The following is a 19,558-nucleotide window of genomic DNA, read 5'->3' on the forward strand; positions in this document are numbered from 1 at the left end:
CCACGCCCACTTCTTGTCTTGTTTTGATGTATTCGGGTTTGACCGGCAGGGACGGTTATCAACGCTCGACGCTGTCGGCGAAGTAGTGTTCTAGAAGCGTCGCGATTGTAGTAGATCGGTTTGTTAAGATTGCGCCCCGCACGCGAATGTTCCAGCTTTGTCTAGAGATTACGCCGCCACCAGCGATATCGCTGGAAAGTTCGATAGCGCCTGTATAAAAGCCGACGCGCTTGACTGCTTGTCAGTTGATCGACGGACGACGCCCTGTTCGCCGCTATCATTGTACAGCGTGTATTGCTGTAGTTCTAGTTCTGATTTTCCGGCCACAAGTTCGGCCAAATAAACAGTTTCATCCTGCAAACGCCGACTGCTGTCTTCGTCGACGTCACGACCACGTGACAATATATCCCCTCACAGACCGCGGAATGTCTTTTTTGACCCCATGTTCGCCGAACGTGAGCCAAAGTGTGTCCAAAGTATGTCTGCCCGCGGGGCTCTGTGTCAACCGGCCATAATGTGCTACCGTGTGGGCCTCTATCAGCTCTGCAAACGTGTTATGAAGTCCTAGCGCCAACAACATGTCGTTCGACGTATTATCGGTATACCTATTGCCTGTTTATACGCTTTCCTAATGATTGCTTTCTCGAAAAAAAACTTTTGCACAAAGCATGAAGATATGGGAGGGGCTTTATGGTTTCAAGACTTTACTTTTATACTCACAAGATCATGAATCTTATCGAATGCAATTGACACACATTCTTGCTCCATTCTTACATTCAACATACATGAATTATTCTAAACCAATAGGACAAAAATCGAGTCATCTTAAGACTTACAATTGCTGTTCCTTGCCGCACGCCTTTTCACGTTGGATATTATACCTAATATTGATCAGCGTTCTTATGTTATTTCATTCATTAACACTATTCATAATTTAGAATTCGAACACTAATAAGGTTATTTAGCGTTACTCGTATTTAATATGTATCCTCTTTTCGTAATGAGATTTCCTATACGCAGTGACCAGCCTATGTTGTCTGCTTATCCTAGTTGGATGTGCGCATTTTTGTTGATTTTAGAGCGGGCTGAGATTCTGTTCTTCGTGAATATGGCTTTATTTCGTCGTATTTTTTTACTGTATTCAAAGTTGCACCCACCACAGCTTGTGCCCCAAGAGGGCCTACAGCGTTTTCAAAAAAATGACGATGTTTTTTTTAATGTCCACAATATCGAAAGGTCTCGGATGCTACCTTATCTGAAGCACGCAGATGTAGGTCTCGGCAACCATCCTTTCGTTATAGCTGGCTTTGATGGTTTCCAGCACGGCATAAACAGATCCGAAGGAATACAGTCGTTTTTTGTGTCGCATATACCTAATTCACACGTGTAATGCACATCAGAATGTATGTAATCCTGAGCGCCAGGAGAAACAGTCTGCAAAAAAAAAATAAAATTATATTCATCAAAATCAATATCCTGGATGCTTCGCGTGTACCTTCCTGAATCTGCACAGATTGAAATAATCCTGCCCATTGCTACGCTGGAGGAGGTAATGAAATATAAGCACAAAACTTACGGTAACATAAAATGAAAGTTCATCGCCGTTTATTCTAACAGCCGGGCTGTTCAGTCTTGGAGTAGCACCATTAGTCGACCGCACAAACTGGGTGAAGAGGGTTAAAGCAACGGTAAGAAATGAAGAAAGCCAATTACAGGTACGCAATGCAATGGTGTGAGAGGTAAGCATTCAAAATGTGTAGCAAGGAATGGGAACGCGAAATGAGGTTGACGAGGAGTGATGTGAGTATGAGGGCGATGGAAAAGAGAAATGGGACAAAGTAAGGCATAGCCTACCCATGTGCACTATAGTATGGCGCTTTTTCCTTTCGCCTTTTCATCTCGGTGGTTTGCGTCGTCGAAGTTTCTTGTAACATGCACCATCTAGCCCAAAAAATTTTACTGAAATATAGTATAGTAAGGGGTAAGAAAGGTAAGTGCGGGTGAGGAGAACTAATGCGAGGGTGAGGAAGAGGGACGCATGAGGTAAAGATTGGTTGACAGTCCAAAGACTTACCATGCATAGTAGAGCATATTAGGTTGTTTAAAGCGAAGTGAGCATCGGAATGGGTTATGTGAGAGTGAGAAGGAGAAAAAAAAACATGGCTGATCCCTGCGTAATGGGAATCGGTATAACAGGAAAGTGAAACGTGCCTTCACAGAAGTAGTGCTTATTGTGTAGTGATCTATGAGAGCTTGTGCAATATCTATTCGTGTTCCGCAGCTATAACGCCGTTTGACGTGGATGCACCCATGTTGACGCATTGTGGCATGTCTCCATTGCGGCGGCTAACGCCCATGATCATGATTAAACCATTGTGGTAGCTGAAGTTTTGAACGTATATTTAGACACAGCGAATCCTGAATCCCGCGTAAAGGTGACATCAACGAGCTCATAATCAGCACTGGTACCCGATATGCACTTCAAAACATCGTCAATTAAGGAGAGAAACGGCACGGTGTGCGCTTTTAGTAATGGGTAACCGGCGCCTGCTCATGCATACACTACCACACTGCGCTTCAGCAACACGGGAGGCAGATGTTCATAGCTTGAGCCGCAAACGCGTGCGTCCTGCTGGCCTCTCTCTCGCTACACCAAGGCCTTCGAAAGAATGTCCTTTCTACAACGCGCATTGCAGTAGTTTTGTTAGTCGGTGCGCTCGCAGTCGAAGCAGTCGACGGCAGAGAAATCCCGTTGGTGCATGTGGAAGCTGCACAACGCCGTTTAGCCGGCGCACGCTAACACGATGCGAAAGGCAAACAACCTAACTGCGTCTCCCTCGCTTGTATCGAGACGCTTTGAACATTACCTCCGATATCGCGCGCAATCTCAGCGTAAGCGCTAGTAAGTGTTGATCATGACGCATTACTTCTTTTCACCTCTCACAGATGGCGGCACCGCCCCGATCCGCCCCGCCTACCCACACCGCCAACAGAGATCACCGTGCGAGAGAGAACGTGTGAAAGATATAAGGCGCGTTCGTGAACTGTCCAGCATCTGCCAGGTAGCTTAGTCGGTTGAGCGTCGAGCGTTTACCGTCGGGGCCGCAAGTTCGTGGGTGCAATTCCAAGCGACGGATCTTTTTCTTGGTGTTTTTCTTTCTCAACCTTTGGCGTCCATTTCATCAACGTCATATCTGTAACGAATGTATTTGGTCGACCCGCGCATCAAACACTTTTGTGTTCGAACATGGTCGATCCCTCATCAAGGAAATCAGTATAACACGAAAGGGAACCGTGTCTGAACAGGGGTAAAGTTGATCGTTTATTGTACACTGATGAATGGGAGCTTGCACAAAGTCTATTATGTTTCACATCTGTAGTACCGTTTGACATGTATGCATGCACGTTGACTCCTACTGGTATATCTCTGTCCTGACAACTAACCCCACAGATCACGATTTAGTCCTTGTGGTAGCTGAAGTATTTACCATACAATGGACACAGCATATGCTGAATCCCGCATAAAGACGGCATCAACAAGCACATAATAAACGTAATGATAAGCACAATACTCTTGGCGCTGGTACTCGATAAGCAATCATTCAAGGCTTCGTTATTTGGTGGGAGAAACGCCTAGGTGTGGGCTCCCCACTACTAGGGGAACCTGCGTCTTTTGTCATGCATATACCACACAGTGCTTCAGTGATGCTAGAGGCAGATTTCGTAGCTTAAGCCAACGCGGGAACACCTTCCGCTTTCTGGCGTCTCTTTCGCTGCACCAAAGCTTTTTTTACGAAAAGCTGAAACTACAAAAGCGGTCGCTGTCGTTTAATGTCATGATGCAGTGCTTTACTTTACCGATCCAAGAACGCAGATCCCCCAACCATTTGATCGAAATCAATACTTTTTCTTGGCGTTTTCTTTTTGTCATCGTTATTTACTGCCATATTTCCGTGACGGGAATACGTCATTTAAGCCTTGGTGCACCCCGGCACTAAACACTTTCGTGTTAAAAGGATGAGAAAGGGTAAAACATGGCTATGTATAGTGTATGATAAAAATAATAATCTTTGGGGTTTAACGTCCCAAAACCACGATATGATTATGAGAGACGCCGTAGTGGAGGGCTCCGGAAATTTCCACCACCTGGGGTTCTTTAACGTGCACCTAAATCTAAGTACACGGGCCTCAAACATTTTCGCCTCCATCGAAAATGCAGCCGCCGCGGCCTGTATAGTATATGAAGGAGTGGGAAAAGGAAGTAAGGGTGAGAAGTGATGTGAGGATGAGCAGGATGGAAAGGAGTGGTGTAGGGTTAGGAGCAATACAGCCATGTATATTATACTAAAGCTAGGGTGTGGAAATGACAATGGACATGAGGAGGTATGATGTGAGAGTGAGCATACTTGGGCGCATGTGAGTGTAGGAGAGAAGCGAGTTCGAGGTATCAGACATGCTAGCGAAGGCATACGGCTAATCTCTTTCTATAGTGTTCGCATTAACAGGTGCGTAGCTGGTCCAAATTTTCCGAGCTATTTCAAATATCAGAAGAAGAGAAGCTCAAAGTCAATTTTTTTAATGTCTCATTTAAACCACGGCACTTGAAGATGACTACATAGTCACTTGCATTAAAACATTTTTTTTTTCGACCACACAGAAACAGTAAACTTTTTCAAGTTTCGATTTTCTCTCTATGATTCCTACAAAACACAAGTATATTCATATTTAAAAAGCCTATATCAGACCTAGCAGAGGACATGAAAATCTACGAAGTTACACGGTATGTTCTCAACTAGCTGGCTCGTGAAGTGCTCGCTCGTGCGTGAAGAATGTAAGTGCGACCCTGAAGGGACGGGGACAAAGTGAAGAAACGAAGCAACTGACGTACACGGGTGCCAACTTCGAATTGCTTGTTAAGCGAAACCTCGCTGATTTATGCGTGGTGACAGAGCTAACAAATCATCGCCAGCCATTGAGCTAGCCCAAACAAGACACATGCACCTCTAACTGCATTGGCCTGCACGATGGTATATTAGTTCACTTCTTTCATGCTACTATATAAGGAACCGAAGTGCCGCGCGAAGCATCATGTGCAAATCGCGTGGTTTATATTAAGACTTGGATGTTGAGGCCATGTATGACGGTTTTTGTCAACACTTTGGCCCTGTCCTTTTATCGCGGCGCTTATTTCTGCCAAAAATCTAAGTGTGCTTTGCCGTTTGCCATATGTGATTTCTTTTTGTGGGCTCTCTCGCTTCGGAAACACCTACATTCGGGTAGAGTGGTGGCTTTCATAGTATTAACTTGTAATTTACTAATGAGAAAATATATTCTGATTATCGTCCTTTCTCCCTCTTATGCGGTCATGTGAGAAATGCATTAATGTTTTCTTCTGCTACGAAGCAAGAGGGGGACGCGGTTTTCCGCTGCTCAGCAGACGGTAACGTAAAAGTTTTAAATTGCGCGAAGAAGACGTTAACGGAAAAAGGAACACATACACACACACAAGCGGAGAACTTCCAACTGATTTTATTTGAGGAAAGCAGGTGAATATATACTTCCTCAGAAATAACGAGAACAAGGTACAAACGCGATGATACAGGTGAAATTTCCGCAATAAAGATGCGTGCGCATCACGTACAGGGCAGTCATTTGATGTGTCCGTCTAAGAAGTTAATTTCTTCCCTTGATAGCGATAGCGAAGGAGTGCTTACGCAGCTATCTCCCCGTTTTGCGATAAAATACGCATCAACGACTTCACTTTCTGTTCGGGAGTGAGCCTTCGATAAGAATTCCGTCTTATTCAGATGAGGCAAACAGCTCTTGCTATCACACCGTTTACAATATAATGCGAGATTGCTGCCCGTGCCAGTGCGCAAAGGTCTGTTGTGTTCCTGTGCTCGCTCGTTGAAACATCGGCCGGTTTGGCCTATGTATGACCGCCCGCAAGATAGGGGTATCTCATACATAGTGTTCACAACAACAACTGGTCAACGTGACCTGATGGTTCTTCTTGCATTTCCACTCTTGTTTCGTTCCTGTTAAGAGCGAGCACACTTTTCGAAGTTTGCATGGTGCCGAGAAGACGAACACGAATTCCATACCGTTCTGCACCCTTCCCAAAGTTGTGGGACAGACAATGTATATACGGCACGACTGCAGGTGGTTTCTGATCCGGGCGCTTCTCTTGCCTATCGGTAGTCTTCAGCTTTTGAAGCAGGCTCTCGGATGTGCTGCAAATCAGGTGTTGCGGAAACCAGCATGCAGCAGACGCTCGACCAGTCGATTGAAACTCGAGGAAGCTGTATGGACACAGGACTTCTGTAAGGCGGAAAGACAGGTAGACATAATTATGCCACGCTTCACAAGTTTAGAATGGGCGCTCTTGTACGGTAGTAGGCTCTTGTTGCTTCTGGGAATGTACAGGAGCAACAAACGTCCAGCAAACCACGTCGGAGCAACAAACGTCCATCAAACGTCCAGATGACCACGTCCAGCACACGTGGTCATCTTTGAAATGCAAATTGATGTCCAGGAACTGGATATGGTTGTCCTTCGCTAGCATTTTTAGCCTTCTTTGATAGACGTCTTGAAAGTGAGCTCTCTTAACACCCGGTTGTAGTATCGTGAGCAATATGAGCTCGAACACGCGAGCGCGTGGCGGATAGCCTCAAAACCGAGATAGCGCGATACGTGGATGGCGCTGCCGAAACCGGAGGGGAAAGCAGGGGCGCTCTTCCGCTGACTGCTGGCACACCCGCTTCGATAGCGTTGGTGCGAAACGGCAGCTGACTGCGTGCTATCGGCTGCTAGCAATAAAAAAGCAAAAAAAAATATTGCACTAAAAACATTAATAAATAAAAGAGGCGTATCAGTATGGTCAGCGAACACCACCTAAACATAATACAAGCATGGCCTGTGCATCACGGCAGGCTACGTCACCGCCGATATCTCAAGATCTACATAGCTGATGGGTCATTGGGTGTGACTGTGCACGCTGGTGTGAATTCGTATCACCGCTAGCGGTCACTGACACCTTATAAGCTGACGTACTGCAGCAACGATATTGAGGCGGGAGTGTCAACAGCTAGCGGAAGCGCGGCGCCCATATGACTTTGTTTCCGGCACTGGCCGCTGCGAATCAGCCGATGCGGGGTTCGAGCCTATTCGCCACGCGCTCGCGCGTTCGAGGTCATATTGCTCACGATAGTACATGTGTTTCGTTATGTAGACGACTTTTTAGTGTTTTTAAATCACTCTTCTGATAATGACGTTGACAGTGTTGTCCCTAACATTTTAAGCGCCTTCTCCTCTGAGGGGAAAGGTTTGTCTTTTGCTCATGAATTGACGAAGGACACCCATATCCAATTCTCGGACATCAATTTGCATTTCTAAGATGACCACGTTTGCTGGACGTACAATCCCAGGAGCAACAAGAGCCTACTACCGTACAAGAACGCCCATTCTAAACTTGTGAAGCGTGGCATAATTATGTCTACCTGTCTTTCCGCCTTACAGAAGTCATTTGTCCATACAGCTTCCTGGAGTTTCAATCCACAGGTCTAGCGTCTGCTGTATGCTGGTTATCCGCAACACCTGATTTGCAGCAGATCCAATTGCCTGCTTCAAAAGCTGAAGACTACCGATAGGCAAGAGAAGCGCTCGGACCACAAACCACCTTCAGTCGTGCCGTATATACATTGTCTGTCCCACAACTTTAAGAAGGCCGCAGAACGATATGACATTCGTGTCGCCTTCTCGGTACCATGCAAATTTCGAAAAGTGTGCCCGCTCCTAACAGGAACGAAACAAGAGTGGCAATGCAAGAAGAACCATCAGGTCAAGTTCACCAGTTGTGTTTCTAACACTATGTATGAGATACCCCTTTCTTGCGGGCGGTCATACATAGGCCAAACCGGCCGATGTTTCAACGAGCGAGCACAGGAACACAACAGATCTTTGCGCACTGTCACGGGCAGCAATCTCGCATTACATTGTAAACGGTGTGATAACAAGAGCTGTTTGCCTCATCTGATAAAGACGGAATTCTTATCGAAGGCTCATTCCCGAACAGAAAGAGAAGTCGTTGAGGCGTATTTTATCGCAAAACGGGGAGATAGCTGCGTAAGCACTCCCTCGCTATCGCTATCAAGAGAAGAAATTAACTTCTTAGACGGACACATCAAATGACTGCCCTGCATTTGATGCGCACGCATCTTTCTTGCGGAAATTTCACCTGTATCATCGCGTTCGTACCTTGTTCTCGTTATTTCTGAGGAAGTATACATTCACCTGCTTTCCTCAAATAAAATCACTTGGAAGTTCTGCGCTCGTGTGTGTGTATGTGTTCATTTTTCCTTCAACGTCTTCTTCGCGCAGTTTAGACCTTTTACGTTACCATGAACCGACTAGCCCAACAACAAGTATTGCTTAGCAGACGGCTGACCGACCCTAAACATTAGCAACAACTTTGGTGAGCAGGATGTCCCAGACTTGGTCTTGCTGGGAGGCTCACCCGCTGATCCCGTGCAAGAAAAGTCGCCTTGGTGCATGGCAAGAGGCACGGCCGCTCGATCTCCCCCCTTTGGTGCGGCCCCCCGAATGCTCCTCTCCGCCTGTGAGAGCGGTAGTTCCCTTTCATCCCACCGAGTCGGCCATTGCGCTCGCTATTGGCAAAGCAGGCAAAGCTCCCTTGAGCCACAGCTTTCTGCGCAGGCTTTTTCATGTGGTTCAGTGTTTTCTCATGCATCATTTAGGATGCTCTCATGAACAGGTTGCAGTCACTTTAGCTGGAATAGAGGTAAATCACCGGTGAGACATACTAGCGCGAAGAATAAATGACGAACGCAAGAAAGAAGACGAAGACAAACCCGACTCCGTATATGTATCCGTATCATCATAATCATCATCATATCCGTGTATAGGGTTCCATATATATATATATATATATATATATATATATATATATATATATATATATATATATATATATATATATATATATATATATATATATATATATAAATCCTTTTGTCACGCTTCCGCATGCAGGAATAAAGTGACACGTGTATATCAGAGGTGGTTGCGCTTAAATTCAAACTGGGGCCCGGCAAGGCGATGGACGGCTCACTAATAATTCGGCTCCCTTTGCTGGACCCCTAATCTGAATTTACGCGCAACCGCGTCTGATCTACATAGGTTACTTTATTCCCGTATGTGTATGCGCGACAAAACGATATGCATGTGGAGTTTCTTTTTTCTAAAAGCGCCAAGTCCACCTTAACCGAAACAGAGAAAAGCGCAGCTTTTTGCTACTGACACTATGGTCGGACCTGCTCCAACATTATTTTGCTAGTCTGCTAAGTTGCAAGTACCTGAAATCTATATTGCGGCTGAAATCTATATAGCCCACTGTCGTCGGTATTCAGTAGTGCAATTCAGAAGGCCGTGCTCAAAATAATGCGTTAGGAGAATTACCCGTCATGCGGTCACTACATTGCTCCTCTTCTTTTCGCCTACCGCGAAGTACCACAACCCAGTTTGGGATTTTCACCGTTTATGTTAAACTGCGGCAGACACGTGCGTGGACCTTTGAGCGTTTTGAGAGGGCCGTAGATGAACGAGGACATTGATGATGAGGTGCGGAGAACGCCTCTGACCTATCTTGTGGACCTTAGAAACCGGCTTGAACACACCTGCAACCTCGCTCATTAGGAGCTTGGTAAACAAGATCATAAGCAGAACAAGGGTACAACCCGCCGACGAACAAGGCTACAACCCGGTGACAAGGTTCTAATTTTACCTACCTACCGACACAAAGAGGCTTCTTATCTAGTGGAAATGCCCGTTTGAGGTCCTTGAAGCTAAAAAGGACGTTGATTATGCAATTGACCTAGGACAGAGCAATAAGGTTCTGCACATTATTATGTTGAAGAAGTACGAGGAACTAAAAATAACATGTACTCATGAGGTGTCTGCAGTCACTACTACAGGTGCAGAAGACACAAAACTGGTGAAAACTGAGGGTGCCGACTGCGACATCATCCCAGCTTTGAGTCTACGGCAGACGCAGACGGCTTCAGGCGCGAAGATATCGCCTAACTTGCGCAGAGAACAACTGGAACAAGTTCAGCAGTTGTGTAAAGAGTTTGCAGACGTATGTACCTACCACGCAAAACGCATGTTGTCGAATGATCTAATGACCAGGCCACCGAGAAACCAGTTCACGGACGTCAGTACCCAATTACCCTTGCTCTGCATGAGAGTATGGAACAAGAGGTACAGAAGATGCTTCCACTGGATATAATCGAGAAATCCAAGCCGCCGTATCATACACCATTTTTTGTCGTCAAGAGGCTCGAAAACACCCTACGGTTGAGCATTCATTTTCGAGAGCTGATCGAGACTTTGGTTTCCGACAGTAAGCCAGTACCGAGAATTCATATTTTGTAGCGTGAGCTATACTGGCCTAGCCGAGCCAGTTTCGCGTGGATCCTCAAGAGCCGTGGTGTGCATGCGCAAGTAACAGTGATGTCACGCACCGGAGCCGGCAGCTCCTGCGCACTTCGCCGCCACCGCGCGCGACTCGCAGCCGCCGCTGTGCGCTTTGCAGAGGAGTGACATCGTAGCCTTGGCAGCGCCTCTGACGGGCGTTTGCCAGTGTGGTATAGCCATGGAGAAGGAGAGCGCAAATGCTGCTCAACGGCGCAGAAGAGCGGAGTAGCTTAACTCCTCGGATCCCAAAGTAGTTGCCTGGCAAAATAAATATACATGTGCCATATAATACGTATACCGTGTGTGTGTGAATGTGTGTCATTGGAGCAGCAGTAAGCATGATAATCAAGCTAATGGTAGACAATCAGGAAAGCTAAGAATAATTTGCTTAGCATTTGCTAACGCTACGTTATCCTGGCTTAGCCGAGCTAATCCACTGCAACATTTTTTCAAGGACTTGCGGTTAAACAGAAATGTTTCTCGAACTCTGACTTCACGAAGGGCTATTGGCCAGTTACCATGGCTCCAGCCTCTCGTGAACAGGTCATTTTCAAGCATGTCGGGGCATTTTGAAGCATGTCGGAACGTCATTTTCAAGAATATGATTTCAAATAGAGGTATTTTGAAATTTAAACGGTCCCAGTAATATTTGCACGCCCTTTGAGGTGACCTCTACGTGATTTGCCCAACGTGCATGATCACATCGATGATGAGGTATGAATACATGAAGCACACGGCATGAACACATGGAAGCCTTACAACTTGCCCTCGAGCGAATTCGCAGTGCAAACTCACAATCTTCCAAGCAAGTGCGAGATCGGAGAGCGTACTATGACATTAAACGGATATCGCATTAGAGAGGAAAATAGAACCAATGTTGAAAATGCTGGACAAGGTCATGGGCGCCAAGCGCCCATCTACGAAGAAAGCTGTGCAATTCTTTCTCGGCCTAAACGGCTATTACAGGAAGTTTATTCCGAAAGCCGCTCAGGGACCTTAACAACACAGGCCGAAATCAGATTGTATCGTGGGGACAAACGCAAGAAAATGTCTTTACCGTGTTAAAAGACAAACTCCCCGGAAGTCCCATACTTCAAGCCCAAGGCCAGGCGAAGCCTTTCATGCTCCGTGTAGGCGCAGTGAAAGTACATACCTAGACGCAGTGTTTCTGCAGACAAGTGGTGACGACATTTTACACCCAGTTCTTAATGCTAGAAGCAATCTGCTGCCTAGAAATGCACGCTATTGCACAATAGAGCGTAAATGTTTAGTGCTCGTGTGGGCTGTCCAAAAGTTAGACATGTACCTATCCGGAAAAACATTCATACTCCAGTGCAACCACCAGCCACCAGGGTACTTGCAGTAAGTTAAACAAGTCAACAACCGAGTGTTCCGATGGAGCTTGTTAATTCGAGCGTACTCTTTCAACGTAGAATTCATAAAAGGGTCGGACAGTGTAGGAGCGGGCTACTTATCTCGCATATGAACTGCTTTTATGTTTCCCACTGCGGTTCGTGTTGAAAATGTTCTGTTTTTCTTTTCGTTTCCCTAGATTTGAACAGTTCGTATCGTTCACTGTCGTTAATGTCTTCTGGTTCTTTTTGTACACTACGTCCTGTGCGGCGGAAGAACATTCGGACTAATGTGAACTTCTTTCAACCATACCAACGATTCTGCACTCCTGTCTCCTCCTGACCTAGACTGAATTGTTGCACGCCAACTATCTTAAGTGGAGAGTGGAGTGACTATGTGCACTTTGGCCGCGAGGAAGCGAAGGTGAAAGGGTAGTTGCGCTGTGCGTCATGTGCTTATGACGGAAAAAGGTGAAAAGGAAGAGCGAGCGCGCACGGTTCGAGCAGATGGCATGGAATATGATTCGAACGGCAGCTTGCTGATGGGTGGTTCGAGGAGCGGCGTTCTTCAGCTGCGCGTGCCGCAGCCATGCGGACCTGCTGAGCCTGATCTCTCTCTAAGTTGCTTCCCTCGACCGGACGTCATTGCAGACAAGCGGGCCTGGCCATCTCGATGCGCGCTCTGTGCCTGGTAATAACACGGTGAACGGCAACCTGGCCTGAAGACTAAGGCCTGGGAAGTTGCGGCCAGACAAAAAAGGGAGAACCTCGTGCGTACCAGTCGCCTGGTATCCTGTCGGCCTAATCTTCTAACACTACCCCGTCAGGGCCTGGTGAAGGCATCTTGAGCGGAGCTGCACTTCCAAATGGCTCGCGAAGCGTCCACCACAAAGATCCTTACCGCAACAAAGACTGTACACCACCAAATAGGAGAACTGATATTTCTCTAGGCGCGTAGGACTTCTAGCCATTGTTCTCAATGTTGTGCTCTTTGTCAAGTGTTAAACGTATCATCTGCTTGTAATATAGTCTTTGTTGTCTGCCCAAAACACCTAACTGCCGTGTCAATTACGCATCCTGGGCCTACATCTATTAACCTAACGCCACCATCCTCACTTTTCCTCACTCCGTCTGGCTCATTCTATATTTATTTCTTTTTCTCGCTTGCTTCCTCTATTTCTATCCTCTCTCTCACCATTTGTTTCTCTATCTTTGATTCTTTCTATTTCTCACTTCCTGTTCTAACTTTATTTCTCTTTCTCATTATTTTATGCAATGCTTTACTCTCTTCCTTCCTCATTTTCCCCCAATATAGGGTAGCCCACCGGAAGTGTTTTTGGTTAACGTCTCTGCCTCCTCCTTTTGCTCGTTACCCTCACTTCCCTTTCCCACCCTCTTGGTATACTGTACTACACAAGGCTATGCAATCATCAGCGAGCGTACCTGGATTGGCGAGTAGTTATGATGCTCGCCGCTGAATTGTGGGAACACGGGTTTGAATGCCGCCTCGCCAAGAAATTTTCCTTCCCACGAATTTTAGATGCGAAGCATCTTATGGCGGAGTTCAATCCGGTGGTGGTGGTGGTGTGCGGCGTGACACCCTTACTGCGCACGCGCAAACCCTCTCCACACACCTCCTCTCCTCCCCTTTTCCTCTCTCCCTCTCTACCCCCCTCCTCCTATCCACTTCCCCCTCCTCGTTTAGATAAAACTTGGACCATCTCCCCGAAGGGAACCCTGATGGGATGCGAAGCAGCAGCGGCGCGCACGGCGTTGACCCGGTTGTAACGGGCGTCGACGCGGGTGCTGGAATAACGGTTTGAAGCAAAATTCGGTGTAGCGTTTACTCGAGTAAACGTTTGTTTGAAACGCAAAGACACGGGAGGCGGGTTGGGTTTCGTGTAGGTTTGATTAAAGCGTTTGGCAAGACTTGGTAGTCTTTGTTTCTTCAGAGTCGAGACACGGGCGCTGGACCTGAGCAGGCGCGCGTTTCGCCTTGACTACCACGACCTTGTGACCGGTGAAGTGCACACTGAGAGGTTCCTGCAGACACGCGACGTCGAAGTTAGCAAAGACCAGATCGATGCAAGTACCCCTTATCGTGGTGGGTAGTTTCCGTTCCGCCACCGACACGCACTTGGGCGAGTACACGTCACGCATGTAATCGACAAGCCATTCTCCTCCTCCTCCGCTGACATCAACGTTCAAGTCTCCAGCGACTATAAGAGGCGCGCGTGGACACGCCTCGCCGCAATCAGTCAGCGTCTCCTCCAGGCAGCGCCGAACCTGCTCCAGCGACAGGCTTGGAGCTAGGTAACGCGCGATCATCGCGACGTCGCCGACGCGCACGGCAACGCACTCGGAGCAGGAGCGTCGAGATGTTCCCGATCGTTCTTCCAGTCGACGTTAGACGCGCGTAGCGCACGCTGGCTCGGAACGTAAATGGCGACTCCTCCCGCTGCCGAACGTTCGGAGGCGGCGTGCGTTACGGCGTCGAAACCTTCGATCTTCGGGGCGGCAGCGTTCCACGTTTCCACGAGACACAGCACGTCAATCTCGGCTAGGACGACGTCCCTTTCGACGTCCCGGGCGTGAGCTGTTTCCACTCGACGTGCGGTCGAGCGTTGCGGGTGGTGGAGTGGGTGAAGCGAGAGAGAAGTTAAACGTTCAGAGGTGTTGCGAGCGGGCAGAGCAGCCGGCAGCTGCGGGCACTGCGGTGAGCATGCTGCAGGCGAGGGAGAGTCACGTCAGCGCGCACCTGTGAGGTAAGCATGCGAGGGGAGCGTGACGTCAACGCCGAGCTCTGGCGTGACCTACCTGGCAACGCTCCAACACCTACGGCGAGGGGAACGCGTTGCGGCGCATTCGTACGGACGCACGTAACGTACGGCGTTACACACGTGAGTCAAAGAGCTGCTTCGCATCTAAAAGGCTCGCGTTAGGCCGTGCTCACGCTCAGTCACTGTGCCGGCTGCGCTGGTCTCATGAGTTCCTACGTCTACCTCGGCGCCAGCTGCAGTAATATCTTAACGCCTGCCGAGATCGCGGAGCAGCGCGTGGAGGAGCGGAAGGCTCGACGCGTGGAAGCGCAACGTAAACGTCGGCAAGCGGACCCCGAGTTCAGGGCTAGGGAAGCCCAGCGCAAACTGCAACGTCGGCGGGAAACTGCTACGGATGAAACGCGGACTCGACATGCCGAAACGCTGCTTCACATCGCCTCATGTCCCCTTTAGCGGGAGATGGTGTAATTTTTCCCTTTCTTTTTTCTTTCTACCTTTCTGTTCTTTTTTCTCCGTCTTTTGATCTGTTTCCTACCCTCTCTCCGTATTCGTTCTCTCGCCCATTGGATTATAGCATTGCGCGCCAGAGAAATCGCCACGCGTGTTCCGGTAGCGAAGGAGAAGATGAAGACATCGACTATGGCGAAGAAGCTGAGGAGAGTGCGTACCGGTTTATGCTGATGATCATATCTGTTTCCGATTAATTCCGGTGAGCTTCAACACCTCCGCTGTTAAGAAAACATGCGGCCGCGCTCAGATGTCAATGGAGTGTTAGTTCGTCTATATACAAGATGAGCTCTCTATGTCGCAAGGCGGCGAAAGCATAACCGAAGCAGAACAGCTGCGAGGTATCTCCGGCCACTCGCATCCAGAGGCAAAGTTTCCTTACTCCCCACCATAATCCAGCTTAGTGGCACAGGAGGATGGTCGACCCATTTGCTTTTGTTATTCCCATACTGGGCATAACGAATGTCACTGCCGCAGCCGCTTTTCGCCGGCTCCTTGGTGGTTGACTCCTAGTCACTACCGCCCAGTGCCAGACAGTCATACTATCTCAATCTACACACCAACCCGTAACATGAACGTTGACAGCTTTCCACCAAGTTCCAGCCGCTTCCTGTCTCCGCAAGGCTGACGGCCTTGTTCCACACTCATCCACCGCTCTTCGTTCCCATCTGTAATCGGTCGCTTCACTACGGGTAAGTGGGTGGCCCGGCTTCCAGAGATTAGACTGCTACTACTACCCGGCCTTCAAATACTCACATGATTATGCCTGGTTCTGAAAACCTACAGGACGTCCAAGTTTATGGTGGGCACGTCACATCTTTCGACGAGAAAGGGATGCGGCCGTAAGTTCTGAGCGCTGCTCTCCGCGAAAGACTGAGGAACGTTCAGACGTCCTCCGGGTCTTGCACAGTACAAGTTGCCGGTGGAAGCACTGCCCCTGTTTTGAGAATCATCACTTTCACACGTGGTTTCAGGCTGGTTTCAGAATCAGGCTTCCACACGTGGTTTCAGAATCAGGCTTACGTACCAATCATCAGTTTTGAATTTTTTACGCATGTGCTCCCCCAAGGTATCGCCATAGCACACATCATCTCTTTGCAAGAATATGAGATTTATGCTTGGGCCACTTTTAAACGCGAAGCATTTCTTAGCGAACCTCAGGCACTTTGGCCGTTTCTATCTACGTATCTATCTATCTATCTATCTATCTATCTATCTATCTATCTAGCCGCTTACGTCTGGGCGCTCTCCAGGTCGTCTCCATAACTTGTATTATACCAAAATTGGCATAGCAGGGGATCAGTGTATGGCAAACACGATCGACAGGTCATTACATGAATAACGCAAAATACATGTCGCGTACGTCATGAAACCCTTTCTCTCAGTCACGTGGGGCGCATACCCGCATACCAGAGTTCATGTTTTGCGGGTATGTGCCACAGGTGATAGTCTCAACCAACAGAGTAACCGCGAACACACACACACTGACACTCAAGTAAAGTGATAATATTAATAAGTGTTGGGGTTTTATCTCCCAAAACAACGATATGATTATGAGAGACGCTGTAACGAAGGGCTCCGGAAAATTTGACCATCTGGTGTTCTTTAACGTTTACCGAGATCGCACAGTACATGGGCATATACATTTTGCCTCCATCTAAATTCGACTGCCGCGGCCGGGATCGAACCTGCGACCTTCGGGTCAGCAGCCGAGCACCGTAACCGCTACGCCACCGCGATGGGCGCAAGGAAAGTGAGGAAGCTGAAAATAGAACAGCCCTAGAAGACGCTCAACTACCATCCACTCGTCCACGTGGTCCACAACGTGGATTACTCAAAAACCGGGATCAATGCTTCCTAAAATAAATCTGCCGAGAGAACCAGGCATCTCATCATTACCGGTGACTTCAACATTGATTTATCAAGACCTAACAAGGCCTGGTCCTTATACTGCTTGAAAGACGGCTTAGATGTGGACAGGGCATCAAAAGACCTCGCTGCCGCGTCCAGGGAAGGAGGCATCATAGAGCATTTCATCGTAAGAGGCACACAGGATTTCCACCAGCTGTACTATACCTCGCACTTAACTGCCCTTAGACCCCTCGTGGCCGCGATCACGAATGGATGCGAAGAACAAGTCCGATCCAGCTGCTGGGGCTCACTGATCACGGTGATGATGACCTTCTTCAAAAACTGTCAAGAATCCCTTCCACACATGCACACGGGTTCGTGCGTGCGTGCGTTCTCCGTCATAACGGACAAATGCAAGCATAACAAATTTAACTCCAGCTGTGGCTAAATCTGTGGTATAAATCTAGGGAAACTTTCTTGAATGAAGCTTAATTGCGAGCAACGTCTATCCTGTGCATCTGTGTTCCGTCTTTGTCCTGTTCGGATTCACGCTATCTAGTATTCAAGAATATAAGCGCTACATATCAGCTTACCGCGTCTGGTGTTGATAACATTCGTGTTGCTGTTGGCATTGTTACGCAACAGTAAACAACTGGTTATATAATACATATACAAGTCTTCAACATATGAGTGTGCGTATAGGCTACCACTTACACATTTCTCTAGCGTCATTCCGTAACGTTTCGGTCAATGTGAACAATTACGCCACAGTCACCATAGCGCGCATGCTTCGCATAACATCGATTCCCACGGTACGTGGGATCTGCCGAATTTTTTTCCTTTTGGTTTATGCAAGGCTCCAGCTCACTTCAAACGCATCACGTACGTTTTTGCCCGGCTTGAAGTGGTCAGCGTGCCTCTGTGACCTGGACGATTTCGTTTTTTCATCAACCTTTGAGAGCCGTCTACAGTGCCTGTAGCGAGAGACACAAGAGACACGTGAAGGCGGCCGATGTGGCCGTGTGGTGCTCGCCACTTTATTAGAAGGAGAACGGCCGAAGTGGAGTGGTGGCGGCTACAGCGTCCAGACACACCAGGACAATGAGCTTGTTTTATTGCGATAGCAATTATATGGACACTCTCGGCGGATTTTTGCCGTCACTGTTTTCGTCGCCGCCATGTCGCCTATACGCAAATGTATGTATGTATGTATGTATGTATGTATGTATGTATGTATGTATGTATGTATGTATGTATGTATGTATGTATGTATGTATGTATGTATGTATGTATGTATGTATGTATGTATGCATGCATGTATATATGTATGTATGTATGTATGTATGTATGTATGTATGCATGCATGTATATATGTATGTATGTATGCACTATGTATGAATTATAAAGACGTTTATTAGCGGGCACTCGGCGACCATACACGACTGCGACAGTCAAGGCGGGGGCCGACTCTGAGAGCGAGGAGCGTGCTGTCCGAGAAGAGCGGAAGAGGACGACCCACTAGTAAGCGCTCGAGAGGGCGACCCATTACAGGCTTCCAACGCTTCGCTACAATTACCCCGGGTACGAAAAGGGAGCCGCCCGGCGACCTAACTGCTTGTCACTATGAGCGGGTCATGGTAGGGGTTTCAGGCGCTCCACGTTGACAATGTCGCGCCCTCGACGGCGCATGTCCGAAGATGGTTCAAGGGGTTCGATCACGTAGTTGACCGGGGACGTGCGTTCGACGACACGGTAGGGGCCGTCGTATTTCGGCAGTAGTTTTGAAGAGAGGCCAGGTGCAGTGGTAGGGACCGAGAGCCATACGAGTGCTCCAGGGAGGAACGTGGGCGTAGAAGTGGTGGTGTCACCGCGAATGCTCTTCTGCCGCTCTTAGTCATGCGTAGTAAATGTCTTGGCAAGCTCCCGACACTCCTCAGCAAGTCTTGCTGTGGCAGAAATAGGCGCACACTCAGACAGGTCCGGCTTGTATGGAAGGATTGTGTCGATTGTGTGCGACGGGTGCCTGCCGTACAATAAGAAAAAGGGCGAGAAACCAGTAGTGCTCTGCGGGGCGGTATTATAGGCGTAGGTGACGACAGGCAGAATGGCATCCCAATTTGTGTAATCGGCGGCGACGTACATCGAGAGCATGTCGCCGAGCGTGCGGTTAAAGCGTTCGTTGAGGCCATTCGTCTGCGGGTGGTAAGCAGTAGTTTTCCGGTGAACAACGTTGCACTCTTTGAGAATGGCTTCGACGACTTCGGACAAGAAGACACGACCTCGATCGCTGAGCAGCTCCTGGGGTGGACCGTGGCGCAGCATGAATCGGTGCAGCAGGAAGGAGGCAACATCGCGCGCTGTAGCCGTTGGGAGGGCGGCAGTTTCGGCGTATCGCGTAAGGTGGTCAACAGCGACGATGGCCCAGCGCTTACCAGCCGACGTTAGAGGAAGTGGTCCATACAAATCGATGCCAACGCGCCCAAACGGCCGGTCAGGGCAAGGTAGAGGATGCAGACCTGCCGGCGACAGGTGCGTTGAAGTTTTGCGGCGCTGACAATCGATGCAGGAGCGAAC

The 19,558-nt window shown here is 48.3% G+C and overlaps 1 protein-coding gene across 4 annotated transcripts in view; it reads right to left on the bottom strand.

Annotated features, from left to right (window-relative positions):
* Positions 1–1,091: 1,091 nt before the first annotated feature.
* LOC119401432 (uncharacterized) overlaps positions 1,092–19,558 on the bottom strand; it is an 82,641-nt gene continuing 64,174 nt past the window's right edge. For 2 of the 4 annotated variants that reach the window (XM_037668235.2, XM_037668233.2), the window contains one exon: positions 1,092–1,434. In XM_037668235.2, the coding sequence (XP_037524163.1) occupies positions 1,252–1,434 (183 nt within the window). In that variant the 3' untranslated portion in view covers positions 1,092–1,251. Of the gene's footprint in view, positions 1,435–1,576; positions 1,664–8,515; positions 8,782–19,558 lie in introns of those variants that run through there. The other 2 variants (XM_037668231.2, XM_037668240.2) reach the window with 2 other exon arrangements.

Source organism: Rhipicephalus sanguineus, chromosome 8 (genome assembly GCF_013339695.2).
Source record: "Rhipicephalus sanguineus isolate Rsan-2018 chromosome 8, BIME_Rsan_1.4, whole genome shotgun sequence".
Taxonomy (NCBI): Eukaryota; Metazoa; Arthropoda; class Arachnida; order Ixodida; family Ixodidae; genus Rhipicephalus; species Rhipicephalus sanguineus.